The sequence below is a fragment of the Nomia melanderi genome, chromosome 13, assembly GCF_051020985.1.
Source record: "Nomia melanderi isolate GNS246 chromosome 13, iyNomMela1, whole genome shotgun sequence".
Classification (NCBI taxonomy): domain Eukaryota; kingdom Metazoa; phylum Arthropoda; class Insecta; order Hymenoptera; family Halictidae; genus Nomia; species Nomia melanderi.
Window position 1 is genome coordinate 11875249 of NC_135011.1, and position 22742 is coordinate 11897990.

Genomic DNA, 22742 nt, shown 5'->3' on the forward strand with positions numbered 1-22742 from the left:
TCCATTTAAATAAAAATACAAATACACCTGTGCTTATTCTCGCCAAAACCTTCCCATCCTATAGTATCACGAACAATTAAACACTAAAACTACCGAGCAATTGGAGTGACTTATTTCTAACTTTCTATCGAAATTAGAACAATATATTTCGCGAGATTTGAAGGTTACTTATTTTAGAATCTATTTGGCCCGTTTGGTAGTTTTAGTGTTCAATTACCGGAAAGATATAAAACGCCTAGGTAAATGAAAATTATACCATACGGGGATGTTTGCTTATAGCTGACATCTTAAGTGCTAATCAGCTGTCAGTACTATCGACTCTAGTCCAGTAATAGTTTATTCAAATACAATTACACCCGTGCTTGTGCTCGCCAAAACCTTCCAATCCCACAATACCAAAGCTCTACATTAAAACTACCGAGCAATTAAATTAACTTTTTGAAATTCTTCTATAGAAACTCCAAGAGTGTATCTATTGAGACTTTAACAATTTCTCGGAGAAATATTCGTTATCTTTTCAATAATTGCAAAAAGAAGAAATCAGGAATGGGTTATTTTGACCCGTCAGGTAGTTTTAATGTTAAGAAGACAACAATAACTACGTTACTTCTAAAACATTGCAAAAAAGTACATTGTCGTTGCACGACTCAAACTTTGTTAAAGTTCAGTTAACTGTATTTCTTTGATCGAAAGGTGATAAGTTACACCGGATCTCAGTAAACGGTTACGACAAATGGAATATGGTGAGAGGTCTACCGCTAATTAATTAGAAACCGTCCGAACGGTCGTGATGAATAGGTTGCGTAACGGGATCATTAAAGCCTCAGTAAATTCCGACCGAAGCTGTCGCAGCGTGTAATTAGCGCATTCGCGGCACCCGTTCAGCGCAAATAATTTACTCGCGACAATTTCTAGATTATAATTTGATATTCCACGTGCCGAGGAGTTTAAGGATTTAAGTTTCTTGTCGGGATAAGCCCGGGCTAATGAATGTCTTCCAGAATTCACACGTTCATAGCTGCAGATACGTCGCCAGGACTCTCCTCGGGTGTTTCGTTAACGAGCCGGCAAATTGTTTTTGCGGATATGACTGGCTTCGTAAGCATCTCGGCTCTATTATAATCCGTGCTAATTTCGACATTGCATTCGCTTTAATGCGGGATCGGGAGTGTTCCCTGAGCACGCGAACTCCGCTAATCTGTGTACAGTTAGACTTACGAACACCTGTTCCGTTTCGGTGCCGGGACTAATTAGTCAATTAGCCATTTTACAAGTATCACAGACTCGTGAGCTTAAATATCCTCGATCGCGTATATCGGTGTTATCAACCCGGATTCTCTAAGATTGATTATTCTCAATGATCCCTAAATACATATTTGGCTATCTCATAAGTAACACAGCTTCTTCTATAAGTAAATTGTATGAAAATATACATTAGCTGACTGAAACTCGATGACATAATTCACACTTAAATTTTCAGCCAATTTTTCAACAAATGCATAGGATTGTTGAATGTCGTTGAATTGCAGTCTTTCTTTATTGTCACTAGAAAAGGGTTATTTTTCATATTATTCCCATGGTCTTCAGACAGTCATCATACGCCTCCATTAAACCCTTGCATTACGATTTGTTTCTCAACTATGGTCGATACACCTAGTTTTTTATTAATAATTTATTGAAAAAAGACAAAAATTCTGAGCATATTCTATATATATGTTTGCTCTAAACTATAATAATTGACAAAGAAGAATATTATTCAATTTGAATTCACAACAATTGAGTAATACTAATATTTATTAAATTTTGTTTAAAATCTTCATCGCGAGTTTGACACGTTATTATAAAGTGAGGGGTTAATATATGTGTTATTTGTCACAACACACGAGAGAAATACTCTCGGAAAAGGGAGTGGGAATTTATCCGGATCCAGGGGAAAACCAATGTTGCTTAGGTTTTGTGTTGTATTGAGTCACACGATGAGTTCGAGTTCGAGAAACGAGGTAGAAGTTTTAATTTGATATTAACGGTTACGTGATTAGGATAATGTTGTTCTTCTTCTCGGTTCATGGGATTTAGGGAAACTTGGGAAAGGGAGAACTTAATGCTAAAGGGGGGGGGGGGCATTTGGGCCTTAATGATTTACGTTGGGGGTTGTAATGACTAAAAATCTGGACGTCAGGTTGCCGACTATGCTTACATTTCGTCAGATGTACAAGATGTTCACAGAGTGGTTAGATTTACAAATAGACGCAGTTATAATGCTAACGGAGCATTTCGGTATGCACAATGTTGTTTTTAGATAAGGGTGATGATGAACACGTTTTCGGATAGTGGCAGGCATAGTATGATGTCATGATCGAAACATTGGAGATAGAATTAACAAAAGTGATAGTAATAAAAATAATCGTGATACCGATAATAATAGTAGTGGAGTAAGATGTAACAGCATCCAATTTTGTTTTTACACGATGAATACATTTCGCGTAAAAATATGTATTGCACCTATAAAAAAAATAGAAATTAGTTCCAGACGTAAGAAATTAGTAAAGTAATATAATAAATTTTCTATCTAATTCGTTTTAACCCTTTCATCCTCAATGGTACACGTAGATACCGCGAATATTTTAAATTACCAGAAATCTAGAAAACGCCATAAAGATAAAAGAAAATTGTACCACACAGGGATCTTTGCTTATAGCTGACAACTTAAGCGCTAATTATTATTATTATTGTTATTAGTGCTTGTCTTATTTCGTTCACTGAAAATCTTCAATTTCACGTGAAAGCAGCTGTTCTTAGCCCTTTCTTTGATTTAGGGAAAAATACATATTCAGGGACGAATCTATATGCATATAAAAATAAGCATACACATTATTTGGATTAAACAGTAATACTGCTCTACAAAAGTACGTCACTCGGCAGTGACAGACACTTTTGTGGTGGCGTGCAGATACGCCAACCGGCTGCAACAGGTTAATAAAATGAATAACTCGATGAACGGTGATAACAGAATTTAAAATGTCAAATTTTACAAAGGTGAAATATGAAAACTGAACATGAATATGTGTTTTCAATTTTATACCTAATTTAAATTTTATAATAATTAAGATTATATACCCTTTTGACTTTATAATGTATCAACCCTTCACAGCTCAAAGTTTCCTCGATTTTTCACTCCATCACTGCCTAATTCAGTTGAATTGTAGTTTAAAATTCTACTTATATATAATACAATTATGATATTTCGTATAAATAGCACAAAATGTGGTAAAATATATAGATATTGCAATAAAATCAAGTATCGAGTTTCCCAGAATCTGTCGAATGTGACAAATAAGAAGATGCCTCGGAATTGTGGGTGGTTATCTAATAAATCTACGGTCATCTCTATAGCACGGTTATAGGGGTGAAAATATGCTACGAGGTGGCCTACAGGGTTATTGAAGTAACCACTCGAGAGGGGTGCGCGTGAAAAGGACCATTGATGGGTGGGTCGCATCAGGTAGTTTATGACACGTCAATCGCTATTGAGTTCAGAGCTCGGTTTCTAGAAACGCACGTGTCTGATAAAAACGTGTGGCAATGAATTAACTTTTAAAACTCCAATTTCATGCTAGTTTGATGAAAGTTGAAAATATCACGTGTTTATTTTATCTCAAAAATAGCGAATTTCAGTCGTCTGTACTATAAAAAATTTCATTGTATAAAAATTTCTGAAACAATACGTGTTTGCGTTTTAATAATTATGTTATTTGATCAGGCTGAGTAAATTATAATTTTTAACAAACATCAGTAGTACCAGAAAATGTTTAAAAATTAAGGTACAGTAAACAAAATTGATTACTAATTGTTTGTATAATTTCCAGTAAACATTAAGAATAATGTGAATTATTTATAGATTTTAGTAAATGTAATATTCGATGGACTTGCTTTGTAATACTGTTAGAATAATCCTATTTATCCATATTATTATTATGATTGCCTACACATAAGTGTCTAGATTCACTACTATCTAATATTTACAACATTTAAATTAATTTTACAATGAAGACACTTTCTTTAAAGAGTTTGTAAATGCACATAATATACATCTCATATGCCATTTCTTACTCCTTTTAAATTTTTATGTGACGAAACATATAGTAAGGAAAAAATTGTTCATTAAACAAATGAAGGATATGTAATGAAAGATACAAAACGTATCGAACGAAATACGAACAATAACATTTATAAAATTAATATCTAAAATTAGTCTTATTCAAATAAATATTAATTTATAATTTGTTATCTAATTATATTGTTTAATTTACGGATATGCTGTGTAAAATGATTTACTCTTTAATTGATATGTTTTACTTTTTCAAATTTTAAATTTATTCAAATAATTATTACCAGCAGCATTATATATAGCAAACAGGTAGTACCTAATTGAAATCGGTGACGAATACTATTGTTTTAAGTTCATTATTAATTTTGAATAGAACTGTATTAATTATAGAATGACCCAAAATTTAATTCAGCCGTTACCATGCATGTTTAAAATTAGGAACGTGAGAAATATTACACACTGTTGGTCAAAATAGTTAATATAACATTGTCTCAAAGTTTGATGAAGGCTTGTATTACGGTTCGCAGTTTCGAACACGGGTCAGCGTGAACAGGAAAAAGAACAACTCCACTAACCTCATTTATAACCGTGAATAATAATAATTTCTTTGATCTACGCAAGTGTCATTAATATTTCATCAAATATGAAATGAATTATACCAATTATTTCATAAAATTATAAGTTTTATAATTAATGAACTCTTGACAGTTATCATCATCAATTATACACTTACGGTACGATGTGACGACAGTGTAGCGAAAAAAATCGGAAGTTTAGTTTGCGTAATTCTTTATTTGCAGGTCTTTCATATGTTAATCATGATTATATGAAACAAACACAGTATTTACATACAAATGTAAAATCTTTTTTAAAATAATGGTAATAGTAATATATAATAATAAAGTAATAAGAACATAAGATTATCTTCATGAAAGAAATGAATTATGGAGAGAATAAATTGCCATCAAGCAGATATTTTATAATGCGTCATTTGTACTATATGTGTTATGTTTTTAATTAAACATTTAACTTGCATACTACCTTTAATCTTGTGTTCGTGTTTTAAACAAGACATGATGAGTTTTATTTCGAAATTTCATATTCCTTTTCACAGTGAACATTTCTCCAATCTAAAAACTGTTTAAATTTTGAACATAATCCATGAAACTGTGCACCCTTTGAAAACCCTATTATTCAATTACCATTAAAAATAAAACGAAAACGTAAGCTTCATCCGCAGAAGTGTAATTATAAACTTGGAAATCGAAATAAGAACAGTTTAAAATGGTAATTCAAAGCAAACAAGAGCAGTATCGCCAGTCAACTCGTTCTTAATAAATCAATCAAATAAAAATAACACGTACGATTTGTTATTCTTCCCAACTACTATTAAACCAGTTCCGTCGACATTAATTTATCATAAAAGCGTTGGAAAATTGAGAGTATTTTCAATATTTTCTAGCGATTTTAAACGTTCAATGAACATAATGTTATGTACTATGAAAAATAAAATGATCGTACATGATGAGTCATATAGAATGTACAGTGTATAGATTTAAATATCAGCATAGGCATAGACTACAGAATAATAGTATTAAACTAAGAAAAGATTTAACAATACTGATTTAATTGACAGTAATTCATATATAATAATTGATTCTTCTAATTAAAAACAGAAAAGTTAGTTTTCATATTCGTAAAAATGTTTTATGTCTCTTCAATAAACACTGATATTTATGGATTATAATTTAACGTACTCAAACAAAATTCAATTTTTATTAATTTAGTGATTTCTAAACTCCTTTTTATACAATCGTCAATTAACCTCTTCACCCAAAAGTTTTCCTAGTAAGTAGGTATGGTATTAACGAATTTCAAATCAAATATTTATTTTCATTTGATTATTAAGAAAAAATTGATATTACATTATCAATTCCTATGACAGAAGATTCTCACTTATGTAAAGAAAATAAATAATTAAAGTTTCGAATCTTGAGTGTTGAATTTTTAATTGAAGTTAGTAAGGTATGATACCGTTAAAAGGTTAATATACTTGTAACCAAATTAATTTTGCCGCGAATCGATTTTACAACAATATATTTCTAAATTTTTTAATCTTTTTTTATTAACCGATGTTGTATTAAAACTCCCACGTGGTCGTCTAGTTTTGAAAACGAACTGACAAACTTTCTATTATGAATCATTAACTTTTTCAGTAAATGTAGATGTACGATAAACGTCAAAGTCGTTTCTTTTCCAAATAAATTATTAATGATAAAGAAATTGTATCGATCAGAGTTAAGAAATGGGTCATAGGGCAAGAAGTTAAAAGTGTACGCTACACAAAAACTTCAACTGACCTCAGTCCCACATTTATGACAAAAATATCGGTTTGTTTATAAAAATTTGACAGCTGCCTTCCTGCTAGTACAACAGTTCCACAAACAAAAGAAGTATTTTAAACACATTCTATTATACGATAAATCTTTTCAATTTACTCTAACGAAATTATGAAACTGTACATCTTAAACGAATCCATTATGAAATGTATTATACCTAGAGGAACAAGAAAATAGGCAAATAAGTCGTGAGATGAATTACCTTAATTTCTTCGTCACTATTCTGTAAATGGTCGTGAAACGTGTTTGCGGCGCGAGTAATTCATACCCTTCAGACATTCCAAGATTTCCTGCAGCCGCAAAATATCACCCCGGCTTTGATATTCAGCCATACAGTCTTCTTTGCATTTTTCTGTCTCCAATGTAAAACTGTCATCCATTGTTTTACAAAAGGATTGGCGGAGATGGACGGGAGATCACGATAAATTTTGTATTCAACCGGAATTTTGTATTGTTGCTTCATATTTTTGTACCTTTGTCACGCTGGAAAATATGCTGAGCTCAACAGAACTGAATTGAAAAAGATATTTAAGATTAGTGGGTGATTAATACGTCACATATTTTATCTTTCACGTGAATAGTGATATTAAATTAATCAACCTGCATAGAAATAATACTTTAGAAAATTATTTTTATTAATTCGAAGATTAGATTATATCATTTATTAGGATTAGATAACGGTTGTTGTAAAAATTATTTATTTATTTATTTATATCATTATCTAAACCAGTTTATAGAAGTGCAATTACTATAAATACGAAATTTTTCTTTCAAGTGTTACTGAACTAAAACTTCGATTAACTAAAATAAACTTTTATTGAACATGTGTATTCATATTCTTAATTTCGTATGTATTTGTTTGCGATGAATTTGTTACTATGTACTACATTACTCTATTTAGAAGTTGAATTTATATCTTATTTATATAAATTGTATCTTACATTAGACACTGTAAATATTAAATACTTATATAGAATTAGCAAATGATGGAATTTAAGGTAGTGTAACTATAACGCGCAAAAGCAAATCACATTTCAAGAAGACTCTCTGAAGTTAATACATTCTGTTTACTGTATTTATTGTGTTTTAATATTATTTCATATAGTCTTTCTGTTATTACGAAAAATATTTATTTTAAAGACGTTATAATCTATTTCAGTTCCATATATGTATATTTTCTATTAGTGATCAAGTAAAAGACGTAAAGAAATTATTTCATCCATGTGAATAGTTTAAAAGAATTTATGGACGTTGTTAATTTATTACTTATTCTGTAACAGTTTTATGGTGGTTGTTTCGTTACTTTTTAATATAGTTTGTTGAATTTAAATGTAACTGGAATAGTATAAGAAAGGTGAGAAATACATAGTATACATTAGTATATTAAATCCACATCGTAATTGGTATATAATTATTACTCACAATATTATGTTACATATTTAAAAATATAGTACTAGTAAGAAAAAAACATGTGTAGACTGTAGAATATTCTTACTGTAATGTAATTTAAATGTGTTTCCCCTTTTTATTTAATGATATATCAGTAAGCGTTTCACTTAAATAATCAGCAAGGAATTTTCTACAATTTTTACTTAATTTGTGTTTCAGTTGCATGGGTGGTGATTTTGTAAAAGTGTTTCTACATTTGGAGACCACTGGTGTTTCCGAGTACACTCCTTGGTCTGGTGTACTTTGCGGTGAACTGCGCGACATTCCGCAAATATTGTACAGTTCAAGATCTGCGCTTATTTTGGAACTACACACACAGGGACCCCCGTCGAATGCGACCGGCTTTTTTGGAAATTTTCGGTTCATCGACAGACGTAAGTTATCAAGCAGAATTTGTGTCTTTTTGTTGTATTTATGTGACGCACGTAACAGCTACAATATGATGTCTATTACGAAAAAAAACAAACTAAGAAATAAATGACAAAGTAATGAGGTAGTAATAAATATTAGATTTCGTGATTCATACGAACACATATGTTTTTAATACTATTTCCACCGAAGGTGTCAAAAGACACCTTTTGAAATTTTAACTTAAAATTATTTTCTCAGTTGAATAATTTTTCCTTAACTGAATTTTAAACATTTTCTATAGTCAGTTTTACAATCGTTATTTGAGAAGTCGAAAAGTCAATTCAGAATATACGACTAAGCTTGGAAAACGATTTTAAGTTAAAATTTCAAAATGTGTCTCTTGACACCTTCGGCAGAAATAATGTTAAAAAGGAGAGTACATAACTTTATAAAATAAATATCGTTTATTTTTACATACGGTGTATATTAACCCTTTACACTTGAGCGCCCTTCAATCATTACTTAATTTTTCCAGCAAAATTATAAAATTTATAATTCAATATTCAATTTTATATAATGTATCAATATATGGAATATTGAAATAAGGTAGTTCTGTTTTCTAATTTCCGCAAGATTTATTTTTATGTTAGTTGCAACAAGTATTATTGGTACTTCAACAGAAAATAATGAATATTTGTTGAGAAAAGTATGTTTGAATGCAATGGGTTAATATCTCTGTACATGCAAGAATCTTTAAGAATTGTTTCTGTAAAATTGACATTAATTAATATTTCTGTTTTAACTTGAAATATTTATAACAAACAAAACAGTATTTTATTATTGACGGAAATTAATAATTAAAAAATAATTCAAATTATTGTTCGTCATAGCTTTTCAAGATAACACGGCTATGAACGCTGTGATGAATGTGAATATTCGTCTGAATACATTCCTTCTCTTCGCTCAGAGGAAACATATGCACGTTATTAAATTTTTCTTTTTGTTACATTCAGTAACAAGTCATACAAATAAAAATGTGTAAAAAGAACATGTTGATTGATATGAAATATTCTCGTGCAAAGCGTTGAAATTTTGTTTGTAACTTTTTTTTGTAATATAAAATAAAGGAAATATTCCAACCGATGACGTACATTCGCGTCAGATTTATCTTTTTTCCGGTTGACATTTTAACAGAATAGTTTTTTTGTATTTTTAACAGTTAGTTACAAGCTCGATATTTTAAACTAAATTTTATATTTTTATTTTCTTGTCTCGGTAATAGAAATTTGCAACAACTAATTTTAGAATTGTTTTACTTCAATTAGCTTTCAATGAAAGAAACGTGGAAATAGCAGTCGCGAATGTATCAAGATAAATACGAAATACGATTCTGTATATTTTAAATGCATGAAGGTCGCAGTTGGTTTACACTTCTCAACCGTAACCTCTATAGTTCAGTTTTAAATGAAAAATGAATGCTTGCTAGAATATGAATTGTACAAAGCAGAACGGTTCTTCTCAATTGACAGAATTGTATCTTAGCGGTCAGTTTCACTCAACATCAATTCTTTTCGAAATCAATAGTCGCGGCGATGTTTCAGGAATTGAGTTTCCTAAATGAAACTTGAAAGGCTGAGAACACTGCAGGCTGTAAAAGAGCACACCTCAAATTTCCTTTTCCAAACCCATGCTTGGAGTGCTCTGGAAACTTCACGTTGCTTCGTACTTTTGTCTGCAGGAGAAGTTTCAGAATTCCTAATGCGATCCGATCTTTTCTTAGCTATTTCTGAAACTTGTCCATTAAGGGTCCTTATACGATATAGAACTTATCTGTATTGTCACATTCATTTAGAATCTCACCATTTCGTTGGTTCATTTTATTTATGGTTACCTAGGTGTACCGTAGGCTGGAGCATTATCAAAAATTATACCACTAACTATATTAAAAAATCATTCAAATCAAAGTATGTCGGTAACTTGAAACTAGCTGTTCCTTATTTTAATTTATTTATGGTAACAACTGTTTTGTTTTCCTTCATTGTTACTGTTAGTATTATTTGTGTAGATGTGAAACAACAAAAATTGCGTTACATTTGTGCAAAAAATAGAAGAGTGAATGATAAGGATTTTTAAATAAATTCGTCATCTAAAAATGTACTTTCTAAAAAAATAAAATTCATATTTATATTAATATTTATCTAAAAATGTACTTTGAAAAGAAATAAACATTCATTTTTATATTAATATTTTGTATGTGGATAATAATCACTGTATTTGTATTTCTAATAGCTATTTTTATGAACTTTGACGAATTCTTAACAAATATTACCTACTTTGAACAAATAGATTATTAGAACGGTAAATGCTTGTCTTTTTATAGGTTATGTCTTTTATTATTATGTTGCACATAAGTTTCATCAAAATCGGTGTGCGCTGATTTAAAAGTTCCCTTGTAAGTAAAACAGTCAAATGAAACGAATTAAAATCGAGAATATTGTAACGCGAAAATAAAACCGTGAAATGACGTTTCAGTAGAATAAAGCAAACAGGGAAGCCATGAAGCGTGTAACGAAGAATCGATTTTTTCGCGGCATATTTCGAGGTGCCCGCAGCAATACGCCAGCAAATTGCGAATGCGGAAATTAAATAAAAACTCACATCCCTGTCGATCTCCGGAGGTGACGTTACCACCGAGCCGGAAGCATCCAGCGTCCCAGAAGTCTAAGCCAAGGAATAAACTAGATTAAGACTGACGGCTTGTTAACAAAAGCCGCTTCATAGCTTCATCGCGAGCGGAAAGCTCTTCAGGGTTGGGAAGGTCTACTCGACTGGCATACTTATCGAGAAACTGCAGGTTTCGTTTTATGAAACTCTTCCAAGTGGAGGCTTATTCTTTGCTCCGTACCAGCTCAATTGGAAAATATTTTTTAACTTATCCATTGATCATTGAGAGAGTTCTTAAGAACGCATTCACTCGAATGCAACTTTAATTAACACGTTGAATGCCATGGGGGTCACCAGTGGCCCCGAGTCAAATCGAATTACTATAGTTCATTCAATTAAACGGTGATTATTTGAAAACATTTGTATATTACAAACAATGCTACTTAATGTGGTGACATCGAGCAAGATCAGCGTATAATAATAATACCATTCAATCAAATGATTTAATATTATATCTTTTCCATTTTGTGTATTTTGCTCTAGGAAATTATGCGGTGGTCAATATGTTAAAGTATCGACGTGCATACGCGTTTGACTGTGTTGCAATAAATATACGCCTAGCGATGAGAACGTTGAAACACTAATTATATTCTCGTTTATCTCGTGACCTAATTATTTATCTAGAAAATAAATTGATCCTTGTTTCTTGCGATATGCTGTTTAGTGTAAACATGAATTTATATGAAGTTGTTTTTAGTTAATTGATGAACACAAATGTTGTAGTTAATATTAACTAAACTGCGTGCCTGTCTGTAGTAACAAATATTCGATCAGTTGATAAGTATCCTAAAGTATCTATTTTTGTTCGTTAAAAGACTTACTTACTGCGACGGTAAAAGCATTAGCTATTTTTAAAGTTTTTGTTTCAGAAAGTTATACAGCATATTCTATTAATAAAATCCAATCCAGAATCTATACCAAGAAACGAAGATTTTAACATAGTGGACGTAGAAAAGAACAATGGAAGTGAAGGAAAAAGAAAGACTAAGAATCGAAGCGTTCGGCAATATTAAAGACTCACGATGAGTTTGAGACTTTTAATTAAAAATCAAACTTCTTTATTTTTGATATTTAATTAATAAAACTGTCACCATTATGTTTGTTATCTTTTTCTGATTAAAATGACACCGAACACGATAGAACTACAATTGTAATTGTTTGCATGATTAGCGGTTGAATTTTCGGGCATAGAAGAGAACAAATAGGAAAGAAAGAGACGTTGAAATCGTAGAGTTCGACAATAGTCCGATCATGTTACACCCTTCAACCGCGGTCGGTCGGAGCGCTATGGCGGTTAAGAAGAACCCGGTGGGGATATGGTGGGGATGACGATGTTACGATTATGTGTGTACCTTTAGTGTAAAATTTGATTTTGTAAATTATTTTATAAATCCACATAATCATAACCAAAACAATTTTTTTATTTTCTTAAATAAATTTTATTGAACATGTACCACTTAAATTTTCTTCATAATAGTTGTATCCACAGAGGTGAGATAAATTTGAATAGCGTAGTGAGGAATGTTTCAATCAAAATAAACCATAACTTAACGGGTTAAACATGTTTTAGTTACATACTTTACAGATTTATTAATATATATTTGATGGACCTACTTAATTTTTTTAATTTAACGTTCATCACTTCTGCTGGATAGTATTCAATCTTTCCCTACGACTGATTTAGTTTAAGTTTCTGCAATTTTCTGATGTGAAAGTGACGCTTAATATACACTTTTGTAGTCGTTATTTGAACTAGAATAGAAAAAAATATTGAAAGCTAAGAAATGACGATGGCGTAAAGAAATTTCTTATTTTTACAACAAGCGATGTTTCTTATTTAGTTTATACAATTCGAATTTTCTATGTGTTGAGTTAGTTTTCATGGTTAGGTAAATTGTCATTGATGAGATTACATTTACAAATAAGTATTGAATAATTCTTAAAAATATTTTAACAAACATGGTCACACTGGACTCTTAAAAGTCGATTAGAATAACAGCTCAGAACGTAATAAGTATTACTTAATTTATGATATATAATAATGCGAAGCAATATTTAATCTGCAACACATATGTTAAAAATTTGAAGAACAAGGTTTATGATCTGAACAGTTAAAATCAGCAGATTGTTTAGACACATAATACGGCCAGATGATACTTTCAGTTGTCGTCATTGCAGCATTTCAAGCACCCGAAAAGTTAATTTACCATTATTAGATTTTTACCAGATACGTGCAGTTTCAGAGACTTGACTCTTAACCCAATAGAGATTTAAGTGTCGTAAACCTCCTGATGCGATACAATAGCCCGCTCAGCACGCACGCCTCTCTTGGGACCAGTAAACCTGCAAGCCACTCAGTAGAGCATTTTTAGTCGCACAATGGTGAAATAGGCTATAAACTTTTAAACCATTACTTACTATAATTCGAAACGCGTTTTCTTGACTGCCATGTCAGCGTTTAAACAATACATTTATGGGCATTAAAACAATACATGATCGAATTTAATATAGTCCAAAAAGGAACATGTAATTTATTAAAATATTTTTCCTATTCAGTACTCACACAACAGTATTAACACTAGAACTACCGTGCCAGTCAAAATGACTTGTTTCATTTTTTTTTCGTATTTTTTATTATTATTGATATCTGAAAAGCATTAGATATTTAAAAACAAGAATACTATAATAAGTGACTGAAAATCTGCAAATAATCTAGTGTTACAATTTTTATAGGGATTACATATTAAACGTATTAAATGCTCGATAATTATAATGTTAAGTGGAAGTACTGTGTGTGTGTTTTTTTATTATTGCTTATAAAGCATGTGCACATTTATTTTTAATCGTATGATGTAAAAAAATATACACTTTCGTTTAAAATTCGTAGGACAAAATTTTTCATATCTTAGAGAATAAGCCATGCTTATTATATTATATTTTTATGTTTATATTTAATAGATTTAATTCTGATTTTGGACATTTTTTTGACTTCCTAGTATAATTCTTTTCACAATTTTTCTATCGAGTTAAAATTGAACGATTAGGGTGGTTATTTCCTAATCTTTATTTCCTTAGTGCTTTTATATATTTTATTTAATTATGTACAGTAGTCAAAGTAATAACGTACATTTAATATCGAAATTGCCATTAAAGACGTTCTTTTACAACATAATAATTTTTGCTGTTTAAAATTGTATGTATAACTCATAAGGATATGCATTTTTTGAAACCTTAAATAACTTTACATGACATTACCTTCTTATTAAAAAAATAGCAAATAAATTCAATGCGCATATTTTCCTTAATCAATGCCATTCTATTAATTGCTTAAAGAGTTTGTTATTCAAAGATTTAAAGAATAAATAACGATAATTTTCGAATACTAAAATTAATTACAAGATTCGAATAAACTATGAATTAAGGTAGGAAAATTTAAAACGCTGTAACATTTGACTAATTATTTATGCCGACCTATTTACAAATCAATAGAAATTAAGCATTCCACGTTACAAAATGGAATCGTATAACTAAAAGTTTTTTTATGCTGTACTCTTCTACTAACAATGATTAACAATCTGAAAACTATTATACAATCAATTATCGGTATTTCATTGCTTCCAAACATGATGCACTTTTAATTCCCTTGCAATAATCTGTAAATATATATGTATTTTAGTACTAAATAAATATATTATTCAATGTATAATCAGTATTAAATAAAAAATAAATGTTTCTAATCTGAAAGTAATAGTTTATGACTTCTTTAACTTATGATTGAAAATATTTCTATTTGCAGCGAATAATCCTAAACACATAAATGAACGAGTTAAATGTAATTCATTTAAGGAGAAATAATTGAAATAGCTCGCACACAATTAATTGCAGAAAAACGATTAGTAGTAGAATATTTGAAAGTGACACAACCAAACTAAATAGTAAATATTGCGAAGATTCGGTGAAACCATGGTTCGTTAGTAAACGTTTCACGAACATAAAAGCGGACACGAGCTTTAAACTTGCTGGTCCACAAATTTTTTATTTTACTCACGTGTACGCTGCCAGCTTACGCGCGTAACGCATAACTGTGACATAATTCTTCCTAGGCGGTGCACAGTTTTCCCTACAATTCCGAAGCGTACAAATTTTCTTGGTTGCTTCCCGCCGGTTTGTCCGTTCCCATATGAAGGGAGAAAAAAAGATTATGCCCGTTACTTCTCAGGAACTTTCATTATTAACATTAGAATATCTTTACATACGTACATGAGAAGTCGACGAATTTTTTTGATTTTCTTTGTAATTTACCAGTTTTTTTCTTACAGTTATTTATCATCTCTAAAAGACTAATTGTTAGGAATTAAAGGTATGTTTTCCAGTGAATGCTCTGTTCACGTGAATAAACTTGTTTTACAAACGCAGGGTTGGTACTAGTATTCTCGAGTTCCGTTTTCAGAGGTATTGGCCGACTACTCACAAGCTAAAAAGTCGAAGCTAAAATGTAAACGAAAAGTATTGTAGTTTTTAAGATCCGTTCTTGATAAATTCAACGTCTTCTCAAAAACATTTTTTCGTGTAGACATCACCTTTTCATCACAGCCAAAATATTGGCTCTTCGAGTGTTTTATTTGTTTTCGGAATAAATGAAAATAACTAGATGTTAAGTATAGATTTTTTTGTGAATATGATTAAATATTCAACAATGCGATGATTCAATTGCATTTTTAAATTCTCTTTACTTCTATACGCATTGATTAGTATTCTTTAAACTATTTCACCGTCAAGAGCAAATATGAAGGAGTAAGAACATCGGGTATAGTGGCGTGTGGCTCAATCAACATAGAGAAATGAAATTTAGATAGTTTGTAGAGATAGAGAAGAGGACACTACATGTAAAATTTCAGCTGTAGACAATTATCAGTTTCTGAAATATCATACGAATTGTCAAAGCCGAAGTGGGAAGATTTTTGACAATTGTAAAGTATTATAAAACCGTTATCAAGAGAGTGGCAATAACTTTACAACGCCGCCACTCCCCTCCAGAATGAGATCAACTCATACCGATCTCTACTATCTAAATCAGAAGTGTCGAACTGGGAACTCGTGAGTTCTCTAGGATACTTTTCATCTTGGATTGGTGGACGAAAATTAGCTTCTCCATACTTATTTAACCTGTTAACTGTGGAATTTAGTTTGAAGAATTTCTCGTTTTGCACGCAATAAAATTAAAAATGTAGTGTGTATTCGCCAAACACGAGAAGAATGTATCTAGAATATATTTTAATGAAAAACCAAAGCAAAACGAAGAAAAATTACATATTTATCAGCAAAATTAAATAATTCATAATACAACGTACGTGCAATTAAATAACTTGCTGCCTAGCGGAGCAGCACAGAGATAAGAAATCTTTTTCTAGTTTACAGTTTTGTGAGTTTGATTGATTACATATAATGGTATCAACGAATAGCAAATTAGTGGAACAGAACTGAAAAGATTAAAAAGCCCATTCCTCTGCCTAGCCATCAAGTGATCTACCTACAGTAACTATCGCTATTAACCTCTTGCCTTATAATAACGTGTTAGACTCGCGGTGAAAATTCTAAATTGAATTCGATTGTGGTGGTAATTCTAGCCCTCCGCCAACAGGTCAACACGCTTAGGCTTTTCCCGCTCCTAGTCAGTTCCGTGTTAATTTGTACATGTAGGGTAAAATCCCGGATGAGTCTTCAAGTTTTTAGGATATCAGTATCCCGAACGAGTTCCTAAATTTGTAGGGATGAGTCTTTGAGTAACGGGTGATTGATTCTCTATTAACACTTTCGCTGGTTATAATATTAAATATATTATGACTGTTATCTACATGCTTACTGTTGATTCTCTCCTTAAATGCGCACCCAACCGCTCGCTCGCTAAACGCACGCAAAACTCTCGCACCTACGTATTCCCACTTGCTTTTAAAGCACACCCCGTTCGTTCTTTCTTTCTTCCGCTTGCACCCTTCTCACTAGCACCTTTCGTCCATAACCAAAATTCACGCGGTCACGTACACGCTTTTCTTATGATCCAGTCACTCCATTCTAAACACTCTTCCTCGCATTTTTTCAGCCACTGAAGATTTTCAACATGAAGTCACTCTATATTCCAAACATAGCCGCGCTGGTTCGTCGCAACATGACCCGGTCGCCCGCACGCACGCACGCATAACGAAACACTCATCCCACATATATAAGTATCCGTTCAACCACTTCCAGTCGTCCCGATGTCTAAGGCACGAGTCTGCCAGATTACCTTACTGACGAATCCACTGGTAGACCCCGGACGAAACGCTCACTCACTCTCTCCGAAACTATTTTTAGTTTATCCTCTACAATAAATCCTAGGCCGCTTCACGACAAACCTAAATGCCATTTATTTATTTTTAACAGAAATTAAATATTACCTGTCTGTTATCGTAACTTTTGTAATATTATAATAATTTGTAACATTTGTAGCAAACCTAAATACAGAATGAGTATAAAATTCTTTTATTTTTCTACTATATTATTAACGACAAAATTGTTTTATCAAGTACAGTTGAGATATAAATTATAAGGCAAGAGGTTAATGAACTTTTCTAGCCGATAGTACTTGCGTGAAACTTGAGAAGATTGAAGGTCGAAACGATGACTACGGCTAGGGTTGTGGCCGTTTCGTGGAGACACTGCTTATATGTCCCACCATATTTGATCTATACTACTTACTAACAGTATGTTCGGTGGTTTCATTGTATTACTATTGTTAGCTGTCTTTTCTGTTTGATTTTATTCTCTCTTACTTATTATTTTGTGCTAAATTATAGTATAAAATTCATATTATTCTAGCACTTTTAACATTTAATCTGCAGCTAACGGATTTATTCCATTTTCTGCGTCTTATGCATTATCTGCTAATATTGCATGTAGATATCAAGGAACTCCATGTTGCTTATCACAAATTTTCTAAGTTTTGTTCCTATTTTAACGTCAGAAATTTGAAGATTAATTAACTTAAAATTTTTTTCATTTTTATCGGCAATGAGTAATAGAAAAGCGAACAATTTTCCGGTCGCGAATATGTTAATTAAGAACCCCAAAATATCTTTGTTATGTAAAGCATTGGAAAAAAACTTCTGAGGATAAAGCTACAATATTCGAAAGAATAAATTTTAAAAAGGTAGAAAATATATCTTTTGAGATCATGTTTTCAAACATTCACGATTATTTTTACTTTTATAACTAAAATCTTAATTGTTATTAAGCGTTCTTAATTGGTATTAATTGTCCCATTTTCTGATGGAGATTAAAAAACGCAATTTCGCTTTTGTTCTAAAATGAGGCTTTTTAGAGCATAATCCGAATCTAATTCGGATCGAACTCTAACAGAATCAAGTTACACAAAATTAAAGTGATCACGCGGAGGATTTCTAGCTTCGTGAAGGAAGAACGTAGGCGGAGCACTTCCTCTGCATCCTATCCCGGAATACTAGTATAACTCAATCCAGACCCTGCTGAAGAACTGTTTCTGGAACATTTGATTGAATACCAGTAGCGTCGTAAGTGCAAAAAGTTCAACATAGTTAACGCGAGTTCAATGACATACAATCTATGCTAAAAACTTTGAGTGGGAAAGGTAAAGAACAGCTCATATGATTAATAACCCAGCGTGAAATCCACTAAAAATTCATTAACACACTTAAGTTTGTAAGCGGAAGATCGGAAGAGACACAGGATGGTATTTATCGAACAAAAATACAATGCGTGATAATTGTTTAGTTTTTTACCAAAATGACCGAGCTACTCTTCAACGGAACACGACTGACGATTGACTTCAGAATGTGTGGCGAGCGGAGATCGCCTTCTCTTTTAAGCGCCTTTACGTTCAGGTGCGCGTCAAAAATTTTGCGAAACCGTTTCTGCACTTGTGTTCCAATTTTTCGAGCGCTGTGTGTCGGCTTCCGACAGAAGAACTATATGTTGCGACGTTTGCGGGAATTAACACCTACGCATTGAAGGACACCGCACGTGTCCTGCGGTCCTCGATAAAAGAGCGTGCCGCGCTCATTTCGAGAATTCGTTTCCGCACGTGCGTCTAAATTTCTGAACGCTCTGTATTGGCTTCCAACAAAGAAGGACGCCGTGCTACGCACAAGAGTCGACTCTTACAAGTTATAGTACTTTATAATCAGTAATCTATTAATATTTACTAGATTTTTTAATAAGTAATCTATTAATATTTAATAATATATTAATTTTTAAATGGCCAAAATGTCATTACCATTGCCAGGTTTAATTAATTATCCTCTTTTTGGGCACATCGCATTACTGATAATGAATGACATGAAGTTTCTTTTGATTCATATCTTATCCTTTATTTCCTACTTTTTTCTTTTCAGTTTTCTAAGCTGTTCTTTGCTGTATGAATTTTTTTTTAGTCTTCCAGCTTCCTTCGCTTCCTGTCCTTTATCTTCTTCTTTTACTGTTTTTTCCTAAAAGTTTTTCTTGGGATATATCACTGCAGCCGTTAAGAAGGAAACTGTTTTATATTCTTGTCGCAGATATGAGAACTTATTCTCACTTCTTATTGAAATTTTTGGATTCATTATTTGAAACAGGTCATAGAACTGTATACCTACAGTACTTCTAAGGTGAATTAAATACTATGATTAGGCATGAAGGAAGAAGAGAAACGTTAATAGGTATCGATAATTTGTTTCATGTTTCCATATATGTATGTCTTACAGTTTTATCACGGAAAGTACTTCATACTTAATTAATAGTATACTGTTGAACATTCATTAGTTTCACGAATTTACAATACCTCTTTATAATGCAGCTATACTTAATAGTTGAATTACTTGAAACTATAAAATTAATACTTGTAGATAAAATAACATTTTTGCAGATTTATGTTTGAGAGGGTCATCTTTTAAGACACAATTATTGATTAAAGAATGCAGTCATTTTTTGCTTGAAATCTTCATTTGCAAAACATTGCGAGAGACCTCAAATAAAAATGTTAAGGCATACGTAAACATAAATCATACAGATTATAATAAACCGTAACCGCACGGACCGTTATTGCCAAATTGTATAGTAGGGATATTGATAACTATTAAAACGAAAATGAAGCTAAAACCACAATTTTGCTTCCCAATTTTAATCTTATTCTGTAACGTAGACACAGCCTTTAAAGTTCCACCTGTTGCAGACAATCTATATATTATTTCTACTCACAATACACATAAGCGATGATACACAGAATTTTTTTATATCGAATGTAGCAAGATTTTGAACTTCTATTCTGCCTTGACAATTAATTTATTTCTTTTAACTTGATGATTATTGAAACATATAGCGTTAATATAAATACACCGTTTTACGTTTCTTATTAAAGTAAACGTGAACACAATCTAAATATTCAATCTTGATAGTTTTTTGCATAGAACCTTTTAAATACTTTTCCATATTTTCAACTTACCAAAAAATGTTGATTGTCCTTCGCATAAAGACTTTCAAATATTTTTTTTATATTTTCAGCTTACATTTTATTACAATTCTACAATTCTACCATTCTTTTCAGTTTCATATACAATCCCTAAATGTAGTACATAATACGTATTAACAATCTCAAAAACTGAAAAACAAAAGCAAATAAAAAAAAGGAAAAACAAAGATAAAAATTCTCGAAATCCTTCTTCTTAGAAACCAGTTTGTTTTCATCCGTTCGAAGTGTCGCGCATGGTTCACTTGAAACAGATTTTGGCGCTAGGTTAATCCGCGGTGACCAGAATCTGTCTACAACCCAGCCAACCATAATGGAGGCAGATAACCAAAGAGATTAGTCAGACAGAGATTAGACGACAGATAGCAAAATCGGTGTTCGGCAGCTGGCTTACCCTAAACCGTGTTATCAAAGCAGCCTAACATATAATGTTTCGCAGGAAGGATCTTGTTGATCCCGGGCTAATTCAATCGATATTCAATTTCGGTCGGATACCGGCCAAGGCGAGACTTCATCTTCGCGATACACCGTGATCACCGATTACACCGTTCACGGCGGCCAATATTTCATCCGAGTGATTTGCGGCCGGGAAATCGAACAAAGACCTTGACGAAAACGTAAAAGAAAAATCTGCGCGCCTGCTTTCTGTCCTAATGCGTGGGAAACGTCACGAATCCATTTTGTTCGATCCATCATGCGGGGACGCTGCCGCTGACGAATGTGCGGCAACGATGGTGTCGCGAGAAAAAGGAAAAGGGTGAATCCTGCCCTCTGTACATCGGTGAAATATGTGCTCCTTTTTCGACGAGCCATCAATGCGCGATATTCAACGGCCGCACCACTGCCGCTCCCTATGGATCCCACTTCAGGGTGTTTGACAGTGCGCTAGAAAATTCGGGTTGCCCCGTGGGTTCTACACGTCCATTAAACAAGGAATAGAGGGCTGACCATGCGCCGGTGTAAAGCGTGGGCTGATTAACCATGTATAATTGAAATGTAATTTCTCCGTCGTAAGCGGGGAGTTTTAATCAAACAGGGGTTATACCGAAGGGGTGGACGAGACTTGCGGTGTGATACAAGGATGGGATGATTATCGCGGTGACCGTAGACCGCGACCGCACCGTTCTCTACTTTTATTTATTCTCATTTACGCGACTAATGAGTATTACGTGTAGTTTTTAGATTCTTGAATGTCTTTGCTCTAGATTTATTGACTTAATATTTAGCAAGTAAAAGGGAGAAATATTTATACAGTAGATATTTCTCTGTGTAATTAATTATAATTTTTAGACTATTTTCGTTAAAATGTATGCATAGTCGTATATTATAGTTTTGTTTTCTGTATATTTGGTATTATTGAATTTTTCTATTTACTCATGAGGTGGAAATACATAGATAAATAGACAAAAATAATTGAAGGAGTAAATTTAATTCTTTGCTCATTAACTCCCTGTCCTATGATTTATTTCTCAATTATGATTGGTACAATTATTTTACGTTAATCATTTATTAGGAAAAGAACAAATTTTGATGCGTATAGAAAGTTAACGAGTGATAATAGCAAGGTAATATTTAATTTTGATTAAATAAAATAAATAACACTTAGATTTATAAAATTCATGATATTGTAGATGAAGGAGTTAAAGCACACTTCTTTTATTCTAATTTTCGAGACATTGTAAAAATCAGTCTGTATAAACATCCATAATTTAACAATTATTATCAAAGTACGAATTCTTTTACCACCCACTCCATAAATATTGTAGGTTTATTAATATAGCACGATAAAATTGTTCACTATACATTGAATTAGACATTGAAAAGTTACATATATTTATGTATAATGTATATTCAAGATTTTATAATTTAAAAAAACTTTATTTACTCTATATGAAATATGTTTGCATATCAATCCTAAGATCATTTACTATTTATAATACATCGTACTTTTAGATGTCTAGAATCAATTTTTGAAAATGTTAAGATGTTTCTAAAATCAATTTTGAATCTGTTGTCGAAGCTACACTTTTAGACAAAAGGACAGCACACGCGTAATATCTTAAATTTCTCGTGGTAGGATTATACTTCTGTGGAAACTCTAAGTGATTCAAAAAACGCACCTTCCACAAATACTTAAACATAACATATTGAAAATAGAAGCACATAATTCAACTTGTTAACAGTGAATTTTAACTTA

General features: G+C 32.0%; 1 protein-coding gene across 4 annotated transcripts in view; it reads left to right on the top strand.

The window, feature by feature from the left end:
* Nucleotides 1-22742, top strand: part of Sol1 — a 1346934-nt gene that overhangs the window by 459745 nt on the left and 864447 nt on the right. For all 4 annotated transcript variants that reach the window (XR_004234727.2, XR_004234726.2, XR_012999919.1 and 1 more), the window contains exon 4: nucleotides 8116-8330. Coding sequence is in view for 1 of the 4 variants with exons in the window: in XM_031973633.2 (XP_031829493.1) it covers nucleotides 8116-8330 (215 nt within the window). In the remaining 3 variants the exon portion in view is untranslated. The remainder of the gene's footprint in view (nucleotides 1-8115; nucleotides 8331-22742) is intronic.